The sequence below is a fragment of the Zingiber officinale genome, chromosome 3A, assembly GCF_018446385.1.
Source record: "Zingiber officinale cultivar Zhangliang chromosome 3A, Zo_v1.1, whole genome shotgun sequence".
Classification (NCBI taxonomy): Eukaryota; Viridiplantae; Streptophyta; class Magnoliopsida; order Zingiberales; family Zingiberaceae; genus Zingiber; species Zingiber officinale.
In genome coordinates, this window is record NC_055990.1 from 18,708,934 (window position 1) to 18,727,915 (window position 18,982).

At 40.0% G+C, this 18,982-nt stretch overlaps 2 protein-coding genes and 1 pseudogene across 2 annotated transcripts; 1 reads left to right on the forward strand and 2 right to left on the reverse strand.

The window, feature by feature from the left end:
* Nucleotides 1-798: 798 nt before the first annotated feature.
* Nucleotides 799-2,921, forward strand: LOC122051246 (BURP domain-containing protein 12-like). The gene has a single exon (XM_042612261.1). The coding sequence runs from the start codon at nt 821-823 to the stop codon at nt 2,822-2,824; it is 2,004 nt and encodes a 667-aa protein (XP_042468195.1). The 5' UTR covers nt 799-820; the 3' UTR covers nt 2,825-2,921.
* Nucleotides 2,922-4,354: 1,433 nt separating this feature from the next.
* LOC122053582 lies at nt 4,355-6,597 on the reverse strand (annotated as a pseudogene).
* A 1,901-nt stretch (nt 6,598-8,498) lies between these two features.
* LOC122050232 (50 kDa spicule matrix protein-like) lies at nt 8,499-8,876 on the reverse strand. The gene has a single exon (XM_042611157.1). It carries the CDS (start codon nt 8,874-8,876, stop codon nt 8,499-8,501), a length of 378 nt encoding a protein of 125 aa, XP_042467091.1.
* Nucleotides 8,877-18,982: the final 10,106 nt, after the last annotated feature.

Consider the following 18,982-nt stretch of genomic DNA (forward strand, 5'->3'; position numbering starts at 1 on the left):
ATGCCTACTATTCTACTTCGGCTCATCAAATATTAGGTTAGTGAATGCATTCGATGAGTTCTTTTGGGTTAGACGACTCGAGGTGGTCGATCTTAACCCTAGTTGATTGCATCGTTAATTAGACATCAAATCCTTTTTTGATAGTTATAGATTGTAATTAAATATAATAGTTAATGGAGTCGAGCAGGTAGAGATGGAGTTAAGGAGAGTCATATTCACACGCGGTATCTGTGTCAGAGCTACTAACTTAGGTTGGTGTCACAATTTTGTGACTTGTTTTTCACTTGCCAATTCCCACATTATGTGGCTTTTTTTGTTTGTTGCCTATCTCTTCTTAGAACTTCATTAAAACAAACACATGCCATGCTATCAACAACAAAGTCTTATTCTGACTACCATGCTGCAAAAAAGGCAGGTTCTGCCGCCCAACGGCCTCCTACGCCTGCCCCATGATATTGTAGGAGGAAGGTAAATCAGGATGAATGCTGGATTGGCAAGTTGATGGTTGTTCGAGGCTTTAAGCCAGCAGACGAGGATATTATTCCGACTACCAAGTACACACATAGTGATGGGTGTTTCCTTGGTCTAATTGTAGTTTGGAATTTGTTTGTTTGGTTGAAAATTATAATCAGTGATAAAAGGAAATAAGTCCTTTTTTCTTACATCGAAATAGACCGTATAATTAAATCAAATCAAATAAGAGAAAATAATTTTTTTTCTATCACTTTATGTTTTTATAAAAAAACTTTACAAAAATGTTTGTATTTTTTTGGGAACCAATATTGTGTAAGCATAGTATCCATATCAAATAGGCAAACACATGGAATGTTATTACCAACTCCGTTCCCTCGCATTACTTATTTCCCCGTCTCCTTGGTTTCAGATCATCTCCGTAATGGCGGCCATAGCGACGGCGGTATGCTTCTCCTCCTTCCTTCTCTCTCTTTTCTTACTCTTCGGCCACCGGCAGATCCACGCGGTCAGCGCTGACGCATCGACGGCGGCGAATCCGTTCACCGTTCGGGCGGCCCTGATCCGTTACTGGAACCGCAAGGTGCCGACCAACCGCCCGCAACCCGCCTTCATCCTCGACAAACTCTCCCCGCTCTCCGCCCTCGACTCCGCGACCTACTCCTCCCTCGCCGCCGCCGACCCCGCCACCCTCTCCTCCCGCCTCAGTGACCTCTGCGCCGCCGCGCGCCTCCTCTGCAACCCGGAAGATACCAATACCTACTCCGACGCCGCCCGAAAGGACGACTCCTCCGCCTTCGGCTCCTACCAGAACTCCAACTTCTCCGACTACGGCTCCGGCGCAAAAGGAGGAAGCAATGGGTTCAGTCACTACTCCGACGACGTTAACGTCGCCGTCGACTCCTTCCGACGCTACAGCCGCGGCTCCATCCGGCACAACGACTCCTTCGCCTCATATGCTGAGGGCGGAAACGTCGTCACGGCCAACTTCACCAGCTATGCTTCCTCTTCCGCCGGAGGCGCCGGTGGCTTCGACTCCTACGACCACGAAGCCAACGTGCCGGACCTCAAGTTCAGCAACTACGATGCCGACGCCACCGCTCGAAAACGCTCGTTCTCAAGCTACTCCGACGCTGCCAACGCCGGGGATCAGTCCTTCACCGGATACGGCAAGCGCGGAGCCGACGTGCCCACCACCTTCAAAGGCTACGCCACCGACTCCAACGTCCTTGGTTCCTCTTTCGACGGCTACGGCGAGAGCGCCAGCGGCGCCAACGATTCCTTCGCCTCGTACGGGTTCAACGGGAATGTGCCGGAGAACAACTTCCGGTCGTACGGAGAAGGCGGAAAATCTGGGTCAGAAAGCTTCGCCAGCTACCGCGACCAGTCCAACACCGGCGACGACAGCTTCAGCTCCTACGCCAAGGGCGGCAACGCCGCCTCCGCCGAGTTCACCAACTATGGCAACTCCTTCAACCCGGGGACCGACTCTTTCAAGGGCTACGCCGAGGGCTCCGGAAAGCACAAGGTCACCTTCAAGGGCTACGACAGCGACAACACCACATTTAAAGCCTACGCCAGATCGGGAATCGATTTCAAGACCTACCGCAACTCCTCCGTCAATCCCTCCTTGGGTGCCCCCGCAGCCGCTCCCCTCCTCTCCCTCCACACCGGGAAGCCGGCAAACCGGTGGCTGGTGGAGCCGGGGAAGTTCTTCCGCGAACGCGAGCTACGGCGGGGAAGCGTGTTACCAATGCCGGACATCCGCGACAAGATGCCGCCGCGGTCCTTCCTCCCGCGGTCAATATCCGGCCGGATCCCGTTCTCCGTCGCCGACGTCCGTCGAATCTTCGGGATCCGGGAGGACACGGCGCTGGGGAAAGCGGTGGGCGATACGGTGGCGGAGTGCGAGCGGGCACCGAGCCGCGACGAGACGAAGCGGTGCGCCACCTCAGCGGAGGACGTGATTGACTTCGCGGTGTCCGTACTGGGAAGCGACGTGGTGGCGCGGAGCACCGCCTCCACCGCGGGCTCCAAAGGCGACATCCTCATTGGAAAAGTAAGCGGGGTGAACGGCGGTAAGGTAACCCGGTCCGTGTCGTGCCACCAGAGCCTCTTCCCTTACCTCGTCTACTACTGCCATTCGGTGCCCAAGGTGCGGGTCTACGAGGCGGAGATCTTGGCCGTCGATTCCAAGGAGAAGATCAACAACGGCGTTGCCATCTGTCACCTCGACACGTCGGCGTGGAGCCCGTCCCACGGCGCCTTCGTAGCCCTGGGGTCCAAGCCAGGCCTGATCGAGGCCTGCCATTGGATTTTCGAAGGCGACATGACGTGGACGGTCGCAGACTAATCAAAAATATAATATATCCAATATGCCTATAGCGTATAATGAAGGTATCCAGTGTTAGTTTTGTGAAGTAAAAGTTCTTGATTAGTTCTTTTCTCCACATTTTTTCCCTTTTCGTTTGAAATCCTATAAATTGCTCTGACTGTTACGATGTCATGTCATTGCTTCGGTCACGAATCTGAAATCCCGAGTACAAAATTTCTCTTTTATCTGTTTGTTACCAGCAATACCAGTCATTGAAGATTTACCTTGAGCAAATGACTTCCTTTGTCCTCAGACAATATCATTAGCTGATGAAAGGCCACAACAATTTGTCATTGAAGATTTACCTAGAGCAAATGAACTTTCTTTGAACTCAAAAAACCATTAGCTGATGAAAGGTTACAACATCTGTTATTTAAGAATAATCCAACTTTTTATTCGACATTTTAAAATCTGACCTGGTCTATTTAAGAATAGTTGTGCTATTTGAAGAGAACCGACAATGACTACAGCATCAGATCCCAATTGAAAATTTTCAAAACCAGATTAGTGAGTCTAAAACATCACAAAAAAAAAAAAATCTCTAATAAAACAGGGTTACCTCAGCTTTAACAGATCAACACTGACCTAATCCCCCTTTTCTTTTTCTTTTTCTTTTTCTTTTGCCTTTCTTGTTGCTTTATCTCCTTGGACTCTGACAAATAGGAGGAGATCACTATGAACAATAAAAAGATAAAGTAATCACGCTGAACAAACTTAAAGCCATAATCATTAAAGATAATAACACACTGTGCGCATTTGGCTTGAGTCTCCTTGAATAGGACAAAGTATTAGGTCAAAAAGGTCGAAGTCCTGCGAATAGAAGGAATCAGGGCAAGTTGGAAGACAGCAAGTGAAGCAGCACATGCAGCGTGAGATCAATATCGGTTACATTATCATTCGTCGGGCAATCCCTAAAAACAAGGAATGAGTGTTGAACTGTATTTAATAGTTTGAGTTGAACATCTTTGGTCCTGCTCGATCAGGATCTGCATTCAACCTGCGATGATGAGGCAAAGGTGACAAGGGCCTTGGAGTGTTCCTACTTGGAGGGCCTTTGATAGCCAACGACGCACAGTTTATCATCATGGAAGTTCATTAATCAGACAATCTATAGTCAACTTGAGGGAAGTGAAAAGCAAAACATGTGCAGTAGGTGTTTCTGTTTTTCTGAAGGAATCCAATGGACGGTAAGTTCAGAGTCAATAAAAGAGTAAATGATGAAGAAACCAAGTGGCTGAATGATCAGAGTGGGTACCTTCATTAGCAGTGTCTTGGCACATGTAACTAAAGCTCTTGAGAAAACAAAGGACCTGCATGTCATTTATGCATTAGAAGGATTTGATAGATGGGCAAGGTTTCCTCTAGGGTTCATAACATAAAGCACGTAGCTATCTCTCTGACAATTAAGCAAGATAAGACAATTTATTTTTATATCAAGGGATTTAGATAAAATCGAATACAAGTTGTCATCTCCAAACAGAAATTCACAATACAATAACCTAAAACTCCAGCTGAGAAATTTTAAAGCATCCGAGAGGGAGGATCATGTATTGGCCATTTTTCAGTCACTCATCAACAACGGTCACCAGCTCAAACTCAATCAAAGATATATGGTTGCCCTCTTTCACAGTGGAATCAGCAGAATCTGTGGTTTCGATCCTGCCCCACTTGTCCAGAGCAAGCCACATTGATCCTTTGAACATGTCTATCGCATTTCTGAGTACTACAGCAGTACCTGCCTTGAACAAATTAAATCGATTGGGTTTGCATTTTTTCAGATATTAGTGTTAATATAAGCAAAAAGATGATACAATGAAGAACAAAGAGGACAAAATATTGCTGAGTCGTTCATGGGGGCGGATCTTCTGGTCTGCAAAGGCTGGACCAATTCATGGTCCAGCCTTTGCATTGATGGGGGGCAATGGGCCCCCACCTATTAACAGGTGGGGGTCATTGCCTCCCACCAATCTCCTTGTCTTGGTCCAGGAGCGGACCAGGACAAGGGGACCAGAGGATCCGGTCCCGTCATTCACAGCTCCAAGGACGCTAATATAAGTTATATATTTAAAATTTGCATGTTAAAGTAACATTAGAGGTAGAAATTAGTAGGGCACATAGCTAAGTAAATTTCAAAATTAGAGAGCCAGACAGGCTAATGAAGGTATAAGCAAAATCTTAAAAATTAGAAAAAGCATCTAATTTGTTAAATATCAGAAACCAATTTCAAGAACACAATCAACAAAGAGGAGAAACTACGGTCATAAGACAGTAAATTATCAACTTGGACACAGAACAGGACACGCAAATCCAAGCAACTAGGAATCTACGACTTGGTAGTCTTGCAAGGATATTAGAAGTCATGGATGGTACTTGTATAGAAACCCCACCAAAAATTTCACATTGCATATCCTTTAAATTCAAAATTACATATTCAGCAAGTGACAAAAAAAAAAAAAAAAAATACAAGCTCATTGAACAATAAGAGAAAAAACTACCAACAACCAAAGAACTTTTCATGATGAATAAGTGAAATAACTATCTCACTTAAAAATATTAGCAATTAAATGTAAACAGACATCTTTAGCTGATACATAAAATCAATGTAATATATATGGAGACGTCTTCAAAACCCATGATACAGCAATAAGATGAGCTGGATAGAGTGCCAATGTCGTAATTGGTTTGGCAAAGGAGATTTTAGGACCTAGTCAGGAAGCAGCATATACCACTTACCAGTTATGTTCATAACAAATAAATGTATTGTGTAATTTGATAGCCAATCCATGCAACCGTACCAAAGGAAATACCTTATAACTGGCATAATGATCATAAAAAACAGGATGCAGAGGAAAAACAAGATGAAGCATAGAAAATACAAGGGATCAATTCAATATTTTCCTAATTGAAAAATATGGAATACAAACTCTTAAGTGTTCAAAAGGTGGGAAAAATTGAACATCACTAGGAGATTGGAGCAATAAGCCATAGAAAGGTTCGCTTAGATGAAGTGATACATAAATGAGTCATGCGTAGATGATAAAACCCAAGACCAAGTTCTTTTGGGAGTTATTCGTAAAGATCCTTCAACATATCCGTTCAATTATTCGTAAAATTGTATATGCAAATAATCCCATCCATATGTGAAGTTGTAAAAAAAATCTACACAAGCTCAGTAAAGAATGATTTGTTTGCCAAGTATGATAACTAAATAATCTCAAACATCTTACTTAGACTCACTAAATGGAAAAAACTTAAAGACTCGCTAAATGAACTAAACTTGATCAGTAACAAGCTAGAGTTAATGTTCGTGAATATAGAACATGAATATAGTCAGAAGTATATAAGCAACCAAATGTAATATGTTCTGAAGGATAAAGAGGCAGACCTTGTGCCTACTTATAATTCAAAATGAAAGTCCAAAAAATTCAATTATTGATTCAAAATATATACATTTTAAAAATCAAACAATACAAACGAGTCAAATGACTGTGAAAACAGTGTCATAAATTTTATTTTAAAAAAATACCAACCTTGCTCATTCCTAGCAGTAAAGACGGTCATTCCAGTTTCATCTCCCACCAAACATCTTGCTAATCGCATCTGACGAACCTAAGGAACATGAGGGCCCCTTCGCATGCACGTCTTTGCATCTACCACCTTCACTATAAGGGAGTGGCCATTGGTACCAGGCCTAAGCTGATTAACCTTGGGGTAAACTCAGGTTTGCCCATGGCAGGCTTCGACTCAGACATTTCCTGAAAATTATAAAAATTCCATTCATCCATCAGACCCCTAACTTTATTTCCTAAGAAACAAAAACCATTTTCCAATCGATCAACAATCATGTCAATAAGAGAAACAAATGGAACATTATGAATAAGATGAAGCAATTTAAGTTTGTGCATGATTTGGATCACTGTGGAGAAAGATGGGATGCAGGAATGCATCAAACTAATTTCAAAGTAATAATTGAAAAGGAAATTTTCGTTTTCCGATCCGATTCAACAATAATGTCGATCAGACACAGATTCCTAAATAAAAATCCCGAATCAGAAATCGGGATGCACATTATGCAGAAATCCAATACAGTGAGAATCTCTTCGTGATTCAAGGAAATTCCAGAAAAAATTTACTAAGGCGGAGGAAGCCCTCCAGAGACGACGAGGAGCAGAAGCAGTGGTGGATGAGGGATTCTAGTTTTTCTCTTCATTTCGGGGATGCGGAGGCCAGATAAGTGCATCGGGACCGCCGATTTAATTAGTCGGAATCAACGGTAGAAAAGGGATAGATAAGTAGGGCCGTAAATGTTCCAAATTTTATAAGAATTTGTTTATGTTCGTTTAATATACATATAATTAATTAAATAAATAAGTCTGAATAACTCGTTAAACTAAACAAATAAATTTGAATACATATGTATTCAACTCGTTAAAATTTGTGAATAATGTTTGTGAACAACGTTTGTGAATAATGTCCGTGAATAATATTAGTGAACGTAGAGACAATGTTCATAAACCATATTCATTAATAAAACTCTTATCAATATACTAAATAAATAATAAAATAAATAAATAAGTTTAAATTATCAACCTCAATAATCAATCAAACAACTAAAATTTTCAAACAATCAAATAATTTTGAATTGAAAATTCGATAGCATCTAAACGAACCAAGTTCAAGTCAAACTTAAATTGAAAACTCGATAATATTTAAACGAATTAAGCTCAAAGTCAAGATTTAAACAAACTAAAGCTCATAAAAAAAATAAATCAAGTTAAACTTAAATAATTATTTTAAGAGTTTCGTTCATTTTAACTTTGACTCTGCTCGATTTGATTACCTTATTAGCAGATTTGATTACCTTATTAAATAAACTTCCAAAATTTGACTCAGCTAGATTGGTTTACCGCCCTATAGATCGGGTATATGCGGATAAAGTCCACATTGAAGAATCAGAGACGGGTTCGAATTAGGATTTGTCCGCTTGGTGGATCCGAGTCGTGAGGACTCAGGAGTTTATATACATGCCCTGGCCCTCTCTAGTTACATACATAGAAACTTTGACATACGCTACATATATACCTTAAATTGCACAAATATATCATAAATTGTAGATATTGTTATCCCAAAAGATAATTAAAAAAATTATATTATTCTTCTTCCTCCTTATTTTCCAGTATTATACTAATTAATTTAAACATTGTAGTAAAAAAGATGATTAAGACACCCCAAGGGAACAATTAATTTAAACATGAAAGGAGCTTTATCGCGATAATACAGGCATCCTCATCATGTGTTTCTAAGTTGAGATTTTCTTGTTAGGTATCTCAGAATCTTCATCTCATGTACCTTTAAATCATTCAACTTCCAAGAGTCATCATCCGTTTTAATCAACACAGTTTTCAGCCGTATGCAAGAAGTGTTCATATAAAAAAAATGATATTGTAGAATAAACCAGCACCTGCATGACTTCTCCTCCTCTACTCCGGTTGTGCAACGCCACCACGCCATTCTCCTCCCTATAAATACCCTGTAATTCTCTGCATCAAGCAAACCACCACCTGCTCCATAAAATTCCTCAGAGAACAACAATGAAGACAACATCGATCCTGTCGCTCCTCTTCATCCTCCTCTGCTCCGCTGCTTCCTCTGCTCACGCCGCTAGGAGTTTAACCGCCTTCCTGCCTCCGCCCAAGCCTTCGATTCTCCCTCCCATTCCCTTCCTGCCTCCGTCCAAGCCTTCGATTCTCCCTCCCATTCCCTTCCTGCCGCCAAAGCCCTCGCTGCTGCAGCCTTCTTCGCTTCTGCCTCCGTTCCCCTTCCTGCCGCCCAACCCACTGCTGCCACCGGCGTCTATTCTCCCTCCGATTCCCTTCCTGCCGCCGTCGATCCCATCACTTCTGCCGCCCAACCCACTGTTGCCTCCCTCGACGCCGTCACTTCTGCCTCCGATTCCGTTCTTACCGCCCCTTCCTGGGATCCCCGGCGTGCAGGCGCCCTGAAGGCAGTTACGCAGATGCTCGCTCGCCATGCACGTGCATGTATGAAGCCTAATAATGAACACTTAATTTCTACGAAGGGAATAAATTACCAGTTCAACTTTTGTTCCATGTATTGGGTTTGTATCTTGTTCTAATAAAGTGGGTTTAACTAAAAAAAACTTATATATAGCATTTAATTTTATATGTATTATGTATATTTTTATATTAAACAAATTACCACTGAAAAAGATCTCATGAAATTTGATTCAGGATCGACTCAAATATTAACTTTAATCTATTGCAAAATTTATCTAGCCAATTAAATATTTAATAATTATTTAAAAGAATGAATTTCTATTTCTTTTATCATCTTTATTCCCTTTGGATTTGGCGACAATATAATTAATGTTTTGCGTTAATGTCATGCTGATACTAATTTTAAAGATACGAAAAAGAAATACATTATTGATGTTTTTTTTCAAAAAAAAAGAATAGGTCCAATAGATTCAAAGCTTGGCTTGTATCAGTGTAATGGAAAAATGATTCTCAGATAATTTCCCAAATCATATGCAATATTGACGGGTTGGGCGGATTGTAATCAAACTATATCTCTCATCCACAAGCTTGACTACGTATTTACAATTTTAGATACATTAAACATAGATAATTTATATAACGACTAATTTTTCACGTTTTTGCCAACACATCAATCCACTCACCCACTAACATTTATGTTAAATTTATCAACAATTTCTGCCTTCAATTGATTTCTTTAAACTCTATATAAAATACCAACCAATTTCTGAGCTTTTGAAATACAAATTTTTTAAAAGGTTTGATTAGTATATCAACAATTTGATATTAACTTTTACAATAAATAAGATTAATAATTTTATTATTTGTGAGATTCCTTAAAAAATGGTATCTCACATATTTACTTTGACCAAATAGCACTGAAGTTTTGGGAAATTTATTGTCAAATTATTGTATGTCTATCCTCTTTGAAATAGCTTGACAGACGCAAATGTTGTAGTAATTGCGTTTCTCCATTTTGGTTTTTTGACAGCCACTTCAAATATATATAGTATATTAGTATGGTATACATCAAAATGTTAAGAGGATTATCACCTTAGTCAATTCTAATAATATCATAATTAGACATCTATATTGGTCTTCTTCGCACACCTTGTGACCTTTGTGATTCGATTTCAATTGGACTTTAATATGCTATTGGAATATTTTGAATAACTTCCTCATATTGCTTATCCTCTATAGGTTAATGTACTTTCTGATCATCATCAAAATCTATACGAATATTTTCTTTAACAACATTTTGCTTTCACTACCAAATATCTTTTTCATCAAATACAATATCACGACTAATAACAATTTTCTTACTGTTGGTATTATATAATCTATAAACTTTTGATGTATTACTCATACTAAGAAAAATGCATTTCTCACCTTTATTTTTTAGCTTCTTTCTCTCTTAATATGGGATATGAGCAGAGCCAATACACTCAAAAATCCGAAAAATAATCAATAGACTTCTTCCACTCCAAACTTCCTCTAGTGTCATATTTTGAATAGATAATTTGAGACTTTAATCAATATATTGATGCTTCAATTAACTACTTTTGGCTAAAATCTTTTGGGAATGTCACTTGTCTTTAGAAGGCTTCACATCATATTCCTAATAATAGTGTAATTCTTTTTTTCCACAAACCATTTTGTTAGGGTGTATAAGTTATTGTAAGTTACCTTTTAATCCCATGATTTTCACAAAAAAAAAAAATTTAAATTCATGTGAGTTATATTCTCCACTATGATTCATATGTATAGCCTTAATTGAGTTGCCAATTCTTTTTTCAACATGTACTTTATAATTTTTAAAAGCTACAAAAGTCTCATATTTTTCTTGTAAAATATATACCCATATTTTGCAACTAAAATCATCAATAAAGATAATTATATATCCTTTACTTCTATTAGAATGTGGTGTTATTGACCCACCAATATTTGAATTTACAAGCTCCAATGCCACTTTTGCTCTTTAAGATTTTCCTTGTGGGAGTTAATTATATGGTGTTTGATATGGGAGGTAATCACAAGGTGATACGCGGCCAAAGAAGTTAATAGCCCTGCTAAGGTGGCAGCTAAGGTTCAATAGAAGTGGAAAGACTCCTAACTTCGCTCCAAGTGGTCTTGATTCCCTAACTCAAGCTCCAAGCGGTCTCGACTCCCTAGCTCAGGCTCCAAGTGGCCTCAGCTAGACTAAAACACCCCAACTACTAGTAATCAAAGAGATAAGCTGCCATTCGCTGAAGACGCAGACAACGTGGTTGTTATCCTCGAAGAATGTGGAAAACACACCCATTAGAAATAAATACAACCATTTATTTCAAGGAATGTGGGTAACGAAGGTGAAGATGGAGAGACACGTGGTGAATGTGGGATCCAGCCGTAGTCTTATAAAGGGTAGCCCGTCCCTATGGGTAAAGGTATGCGTACGCACATATCAAAACCCTAAGTTATTGTTCATCTCCTACTTCCTCTTTTTCCTCAATAGGAAACTTGCTTGAGCCCAAAGTGCCTAGGCGCCAAGACTAAGTCCAGACACTTGGATTCCAAGCGCTCAGACTGCCTTGGGCCAGCATAGATGCCCTTTCAGAGATGTTGCAATTGGGATAAAGTTTGGGTCCACGTCAACAACAGTCCAGGCACCCAGACCGGTCTAGGCGCTTGGGTACCAGAAAAATATTATCGCTGAACCATTGAAGAGCCATTGCGAGCAGATAAGATGCACTGCTTGGGGTGCCCAAACCTACTCCAGGCGTCCGAAGCTGCCACATCAGCTAACGAATAAATGCGATCGGTAAGCTATAAATAGAGTCATGGTCCAAGGAGTTTAAACAACACACTGTATTCAAATTCTTTCATTGTCTTTGTGCTTTCAATGTCTGTAAGAGGTTACTCATTCTACTTTCAAGGAGAAAGTTAGTGGAGCTTTTTTATTATCTTGGATTAACAACTATCCTGGTTGTAACTAAGTAAAAACCTCTTATCTCTTACTTTTAACTTATATTTATTATCTCTAATTAACTAACATGTGTTCATTGCTAAGATGAAAAGCAATAAAAGTTTTAAATTTTAACTTATAAGCTATGCACCCCTCCCCTCTAGTCGGTCTCAATGGGACCAATAATTAGTATCAGAGTAAGGATGATTTAGAAGGACTAATCGCCATCTAAAGCATAAATGGCCAGAGTGAGTATTCATCCACCAAAATTTGGAGACTTCGCCAACTGGAAAAGAAAAATAGAGGTATTTTTTTTAAACTGACTTTGATATTTTATTAACTATCAAGTATGATTTTGTAGCACCCATAGATCAGCACGGAGCTAAAAAGGAAGAACACTACTGGACCAAGAAGGAGCAAGTGGACTTCGTGGCCAATGGCAAAGCAGAGTTTCTTCTGCTCAATATTTTGTCGCCCCAAGAAGTCAACCGGATCAGAGTCTACGAGTCAGCTAAAGAACTCTAAGAGAAGTTCATAGAATTACACAAAGGAACTTCAGAGAGACGGTAACAAATTAGTACTCTCTCTGATACGCTCTCAATGATTTCCCAAGAACCCTGGATTGGACATCCATAGTAGATTCATTCTACATTTCTAAGGATCTTGAGGCAAGTACTTAGAAAGTATATTTTCAACTTTAGAATTACATGAAACTTGATGTGTAGGTTTAAGAAATAAAAAGAAACCAACTCAGAACCTAGATTTCAAAGCTAAGAAGATCAAGCAATAATCAGACTCCTCACTCCACATGGATCAAGAAGCGTCTATGATAAGGAAATTCAAAAGTTTTTTAGATCTAATAAGTTTAATGAGTTACCGACTAAGAAAAATCCAAGAGGTAAAAGAAAGATTAGATGCTATAACTGTGATGAAGAAGGGAACATCAAGGATGACTGTTCAAAGCTGAAAAGTAAGGAGAAAAATAACGAGCCAAGCAAATCAAAGCACAAAAATTTAAAGATAACGTGGGCAGAGACATCAAAGTCCGAACTGGAGGAGTATGTCAGACTTGCTCTAATGACAAGTCACTTAGAGGAGAGTATCGATGAAAGGGAAGTACATCTGAAGAAAGTAGCAATGAAGAAGAAAAATCCAGCTTTAAATCAAATCTAGTAAGTGAGGTATGCCTTCTACCTCTTGATCAGTTATATTCTGGTATAACTTTAATGTCTAGATCAATGTGAAAAATTAAATCTAAGAATAATAAATTGAAAAAGAAAAATATAAATTTAAAAGCTATCTTAGCTAAAGCATGTCCACTAGAAGAATTTATCTAAGTTTAAATGGAAAATTATAAGTTAAAAGAATAAATAGAATCCTTGAAAAAGAATAATGCATGTTCAGTTTTTTCAAAATTTAAAAATTATAGTGGACTTAATTGGTATATTAGGATCTATAGGGGTTAAATTAAAAAAGTAATACAAAAATATGTATGAATTTATTTTGGGTTCCTAAATAATGCTTAATTTAAATTAATTTTATGTCTGTTTTAATTTTAAGTTGCTTATAATTTTATTTATAAAATTAATTAGTCAGTATGTTGATTGTTCATATTTTTTATTGAAATTTTTTCTTGTGTTGGACAAATGAGTAAATTATTAGAATCAAAATATTTGGTATTTTTTTTGACAAATATATATAATTTTTTTATGAATTCTTGATTAAAAATATAATTTTAATATTTAAAAATTTTCATAGATGAATTTTGAACAATATGATTTTTTGGATAATTATAGTTGTATTTTGAATATAATATTTAGAAAAGTCAGTCAGATTTTTAAAATGGAAAAACTATTTTTAAATATTTATTTTCAAAAATAATTTTATCTATTTCAAATATTTTTCTATGGCTAAAATTAAAAATATTCTATACTTGAATTTTTTATCACATTCTTAATTTACTATGCTTATTATTAACAAAAATGTTCAATATTTTTAGACATTTTAAAATAACTTTTAATTTATTTTTATAAAAACCTTTGATTAATTGATTAAAAATGATTCTTTTGGGGATTTAATTATGGTATAAGGCATATTACTAATAATTTTGTTGTATCCTCCTAAAAAAGTTATACTATTTTTCTATTTTTTTGTTTTCCCTGATTTTTTTTTTTAATGTGATCAAAGGGGGATATTTTAGAGATTAAGTTTCAGGGAGGTATAGATTTTAAATTTTAAACTCCTATAATTGCCAAATTATTGTAGTAAATTACAAAATCAATATTTTCTTATTTATTTTTATTACCCTAACTTAACTTGGGTTGATGCATATCAAAAAGGGAGAGATTATAAGTACCCCGGGTGAGTTTTGATGTGATCAACCGGATTAAGTTAGGTCTTGTTGTATTTGATCCTTGTGTCTAAGTGTGCAGGAACTTAGGAGCACCGGAAGTTGAGTGGAAGATGTAGCAGACAAGAAGGATGGCACGAGAAGCAAGTTGACGGGTTTAGTGTATTTGAGGGACGAGAAGCTGTGGAAGAGTACACCGATCGACGAGAAAGACGCACGCGATACTTCTAAGGGATGAAAAGCCAGAGCGGAAGACTGCTACAGGAGAAGGCCAGAGTTAGGTTTGGTGAGCTCAACTCTGGATGGCCAGAGAAATCATCCAAGTGACCAGAGCAGAAGTCAGACAAGTCAACATAAAATTGACTTGTCTAGGCACCTGGACCATGCGCAGGTACCCCTAGGTGCTTGGACTAGGTCTGGGCAGTCAAACTGCCTTGGGCCATCACAGGCGCCCTTTTGGAGACTTTGCAGTAAGGATAAAGTTTAGGTCCATGTCATCAATAGTCCAGGCGCCCGGGTTCCAGAAAAATATTATCGCCGAACTGTTGAAGAGCCATTGTGAGCTGATAAGATGCACTGCTAGGGCCGCTTGGACCTTCTCCAGGGGCCCGGAGCTACCACATCAGCCAACGGATAAATTCAACCATTTGGTTATAAATATAGCTCTTGTCCAAGGAGTTTAAGCAACACACTGTATTCAAATTGCTTCTTTGTCTTTGTGTTTTCAATGACTATAAGAGGCTACTCCACCTGCTTTTAAGGAGAATGTTAGTGGTGTTGGAGCAATCTGGGTATCCTAAGTTTTGATGTTTGGGTAAAGGTTTAAGTTAGGATTATTGATGTATTTGATATGCATTGTGAGTGTGCAGGATACAGGTACAACAAGGAAAGTCCAAGTGTGATCTTGGCAAAGGAGGAAAGTCCAAGGATGAGTCTTGGCGGTGTAAGTCCAAGCATGTAGTCTTGGCAACGTAAGTCGAAGTGTGACTTGGCAATGGATGAAGTCCCGGAGGTGAGACCTCTTGGCAAAGGAAGACCCGACAACAATGACAAGGCCGATGGAAGCTCCAGAAGGCAAGATGTGAAGGATGGGGAGGCATCCGAGGGACACAAGGATGATGAAGGAGGCTAGAAGGCTATGTCTAGGTTGGTCGGGAGAGAACGAATGCTGAGTGAATGTACTCGGGGTAAAACCCTAGAATTAGAGTTTACTGTAGCAGTACTGTAGAAGTACTGTAGTAGTCGACTGATGGTTTCATTAGTCGACTTGTACAGTCGACTGGGGCAGTCGACTGGAGCGAACAGAGAGTTGGTATCGAGCCGTTGGGCTGCAACGGTCGAATTTCCACTAAGGGCAGTCGACTGCATGTTTTGGCAGTCGATTGGTAGGCGAGGTTTTCTAACTTGTGGCCTATATAGCCAAGCATTGGAAGCTTGGTTAAGGTTGACGAAATAGAGGTGGTTAACCCCTATTAGTAGTCTACCAGTGCCCTAGCTTCTCAAGAGTCCTTGGTGAGAGTTTGTGGCAAGGTTTCTCCACCCATAAGGAGCTACACGAGTTAGTCAGAGGTTTTCCGGGGAGTCATCCACCGACGGATCGGGATCGTCCACCTTACGGACAGCCGTAGAGTAGGAGCTTCATCTCTGAACCACGTTAAACAACGTGTCATTGTGTTTGCTTCTTGTTTATTGTTTTCTAGGGTTAGCTTTGCTTTTGTTTATTAGTATTTTTGTTTCCGCTGTGCACTAACAAGCGTAGGAAGCGACGATTTGGGTGAGACACTATTCACTCCCCCTCTAGCAAACGTCAAGGTTCCAACAAGTGGATCTTTTTCATTGCCGTAGATTAACAATTATTTTGGTTATAACCAAGTAAAAACCTCTTATCCCTTACTTTTATGCTTATGTTTATTATCTCTAATTAACTAACGTGTGTTCATTTTTAAGATGAAAAGTAATAGAAGTTTTAAATTCTAACTTGCACTCCTAGGGCATAGTACTGACGGTGGGTGCATGACATATCTAATGTAATAGTCAGAAGTCGATTCTCAAGAACTGACGACCTGGGGTTTACCCTACCATGCACATAATATCTATGTATTTGTATTTATCTCCCTCCATATGTATGGGGCTAGTACTAGTGGGCCATTAAATTAGCAGATTTACCTTTAAATTCTAACTTGCAAGCTATGCATCTCTACCCTCTAGTTGGCCTTAGCGGGATCAACACTCCCTTCTCAGTCTTTGGTGAAACACTCCATGGGAAGATATCATCGCTAGGTGATCTATGATTCAGTCAAACCTTGACGCTCTTCATTGGCAAGTTGTTTATCGGCGCTCTCAGGTTGGATCAAATTGTCATCGTTGTGGGAACATTGGATTAAGAAATGAATTGAGACGTTAAAGATGGATGACATCAGAAGACCCAACGTTGAGGATACCTAGAGATCTAATGTCATTGCTAAGGCTACAGATGACTTCAACAGGATAGTGGTTGCCATTATGCAGGCGGTATTGTAGGGACAACCTCAACAACCTACACTACCAGCAGCCAACCCCTCAATCAAAATGCCGCCCCAATCTATTAAGGCACCGCTGATGCTTTATCAAAGGTTAACCCGACCTAGAGGAATGCTCCACATGGCATTCCCTACTAAAATCTGTACTTTGGCTGTGAGGGAGGAATCCTTGGAATCTTCGGGAGGAGACCTCGCATCGAAAACCATCAAAAGAAAAGGCCTCCACATTCGACAAAGCAAAGGCCCCTCGAGGTTCTCTATTCTTGGAAAATATACTTCAAGATGAATTGATGCAACACTTTTTCACACTATAAATTGGGGAATATATTGGCACATTTGAACTCGAAGATCATATATACAAATTCAAAAATACATCTTTGTTGCATCAATATACGTATGACGTCAAATGTCAAGTTTTCCTGACTACTCTATCGTGTTCAACACAAAGTTGTTCAATCTGTTAGTGCAATAAGCACCAATGGTTAAATTCAGGTTTTGATGAATGACAAATGAATTAAAGTTAGGTGTTATATTTGTCTAACCTCTCTACCGAGTGCGCATGAATTAATGGGTCTAGAGGACCTGACACCAGGATAAAACCCAGTTAGGTTTAAGAACTTGATAACTAGCACGAAGTCCAAATAGGTCAAGGAGTGACCTGATATATGGCAGAAAGTCTAGCTGGGTTTGCGGGACTTGACAACAAACTGAAATCTAGTTGGTCTGTAGACCTGACAACTAGTAGGAAGACCTGGTGGGTCAAGAGGCAAGTCAAGTGGCTGCAAATGGTAAATAGAGGTGAGTCACTGGAGGAGAGTGATATAGTGAGGATTGTAGGACCGTTAGATTCGATAGAGGGGGGGGGGTGAATATCGATTCGAAAAAACAAGAGTTTAAGCGCAGCGGAAAAGTAAACGAACACAGTTGTTTTTTACTTCGTTCGGAGCCTGTGACGACTCCTACTCGAAGGCCCGTGGTCCTTGACCACTTTCGTTGGGCAATCACTATCAATTCGAATATTACAGAGTTAAGTACAAGAATTGACAGATAAAGAAAATATCGACAATAGAATTGAAACAAGACCAGCACTGAGTCGGAGAGCTTTTCGTAGCGTCGCAAGAGCACAGAGCAGCAGATCTTGGATTCTTAGTTGATATAAAGCTCCACCCTTGCCCCTTCTTTTATATGAAGCTCAGGGCACCCCGGATCCCTTCCAGGCGCCCTGGTGAGACGTGGCAGGTCCAACTAGTGAGCTCCACGTGGCGACGCGCAATCAGGATAAAGTTTGCCTCCCGGGCGCCCGGATCCCTTCCGGGCGCCTGGACCCTGTTTTCCCGCAGAATCCGTCCTGCAAGACAAACGTTAGTCCGGAGGCAAATATATATCCTGTAAAACAGATTGTTAGCACAATTAAAGTTCAACAAAGTAATAGCAAAGAGTATGACTTAGATTCTGTCTTTCTGAGACCGGAATCTAGTCACGATCTCGACTTAGATATCCGAAATGGATCTAAGCCGGATCGACGCCTAATGTTCCCTTCCCGGGAACGCGTCCTCGCAGTCACTCCCCTCCAGTGACTTACCTTACTTACCTGCCAGACGTCCGGTCAGCCCTTCGACCCGTCTGGACTTCTCGCCAGCTATCCGGTCAGCCCGTCGACCTAGCTGGACTTCTCGCCAAGCGTCCGGTCAGCCCGTCGACCCGCTTGGACTTCTCGCCAGCTATCCGGTCAGCCCGTCGACCTAGCTGGACTTCGTGCCAAGCGTCCGGTCAGCCCGTCGACCCGCTTGGACTTCTCGCCAGCTATCCGGTCACCCGCTTGGACTTCGTGCCAGACATCCGGTCAGCCCGTCAACTTGTCTGGACTTTTCCTGCACACTTGATCAAAGTGTCAGACAACAACACAACTAACTTAACCTATTTGTCATTCATCAAAACCTGGGTTAGACCGTTAGTGCTACCCGCACCAACAATCTCCCCCTTTTTGATAGAATGACAACCTGGTTAAGTTAGTGAAAACATATGCAAGAAACAACATGCATTTATGTGGTTTTAAAGTTTGTTAGTTTGTATTTTCAAATTGGTTTAGCTAACTTAACCACCTAACCCTCCTCCCCTTTGGCATTCATCAAAAATGACCAAGGTAAATAATCATAGTGAAGACTTCAGATCAAATTTTGAAAGATAACTAAGTTTGGTTCAAAATTTGAAAGATAAAAGTGCAATTTTTAACACCAAGTTAAAAAATAGTCAAGTTGACTTGGGGTA

What these genes read in the sequence shown, in the direction of transcription:
- LOC122051246 (XM_042612261.1), top strand. Translation starts at nt 821, where the DNA reads ATGGAATGTTATTACCAACTCCGTTCCCTCGCATTACTTATTTCCCCG.
- LOC122050232 (XM_042611157.1), bottom strand. Translation starts at nt 8,876, where the DNA reads ATGGCGAGCGAGCATCTGCGTAACTGCCTTCAGGGCGCCTGCACGCCG.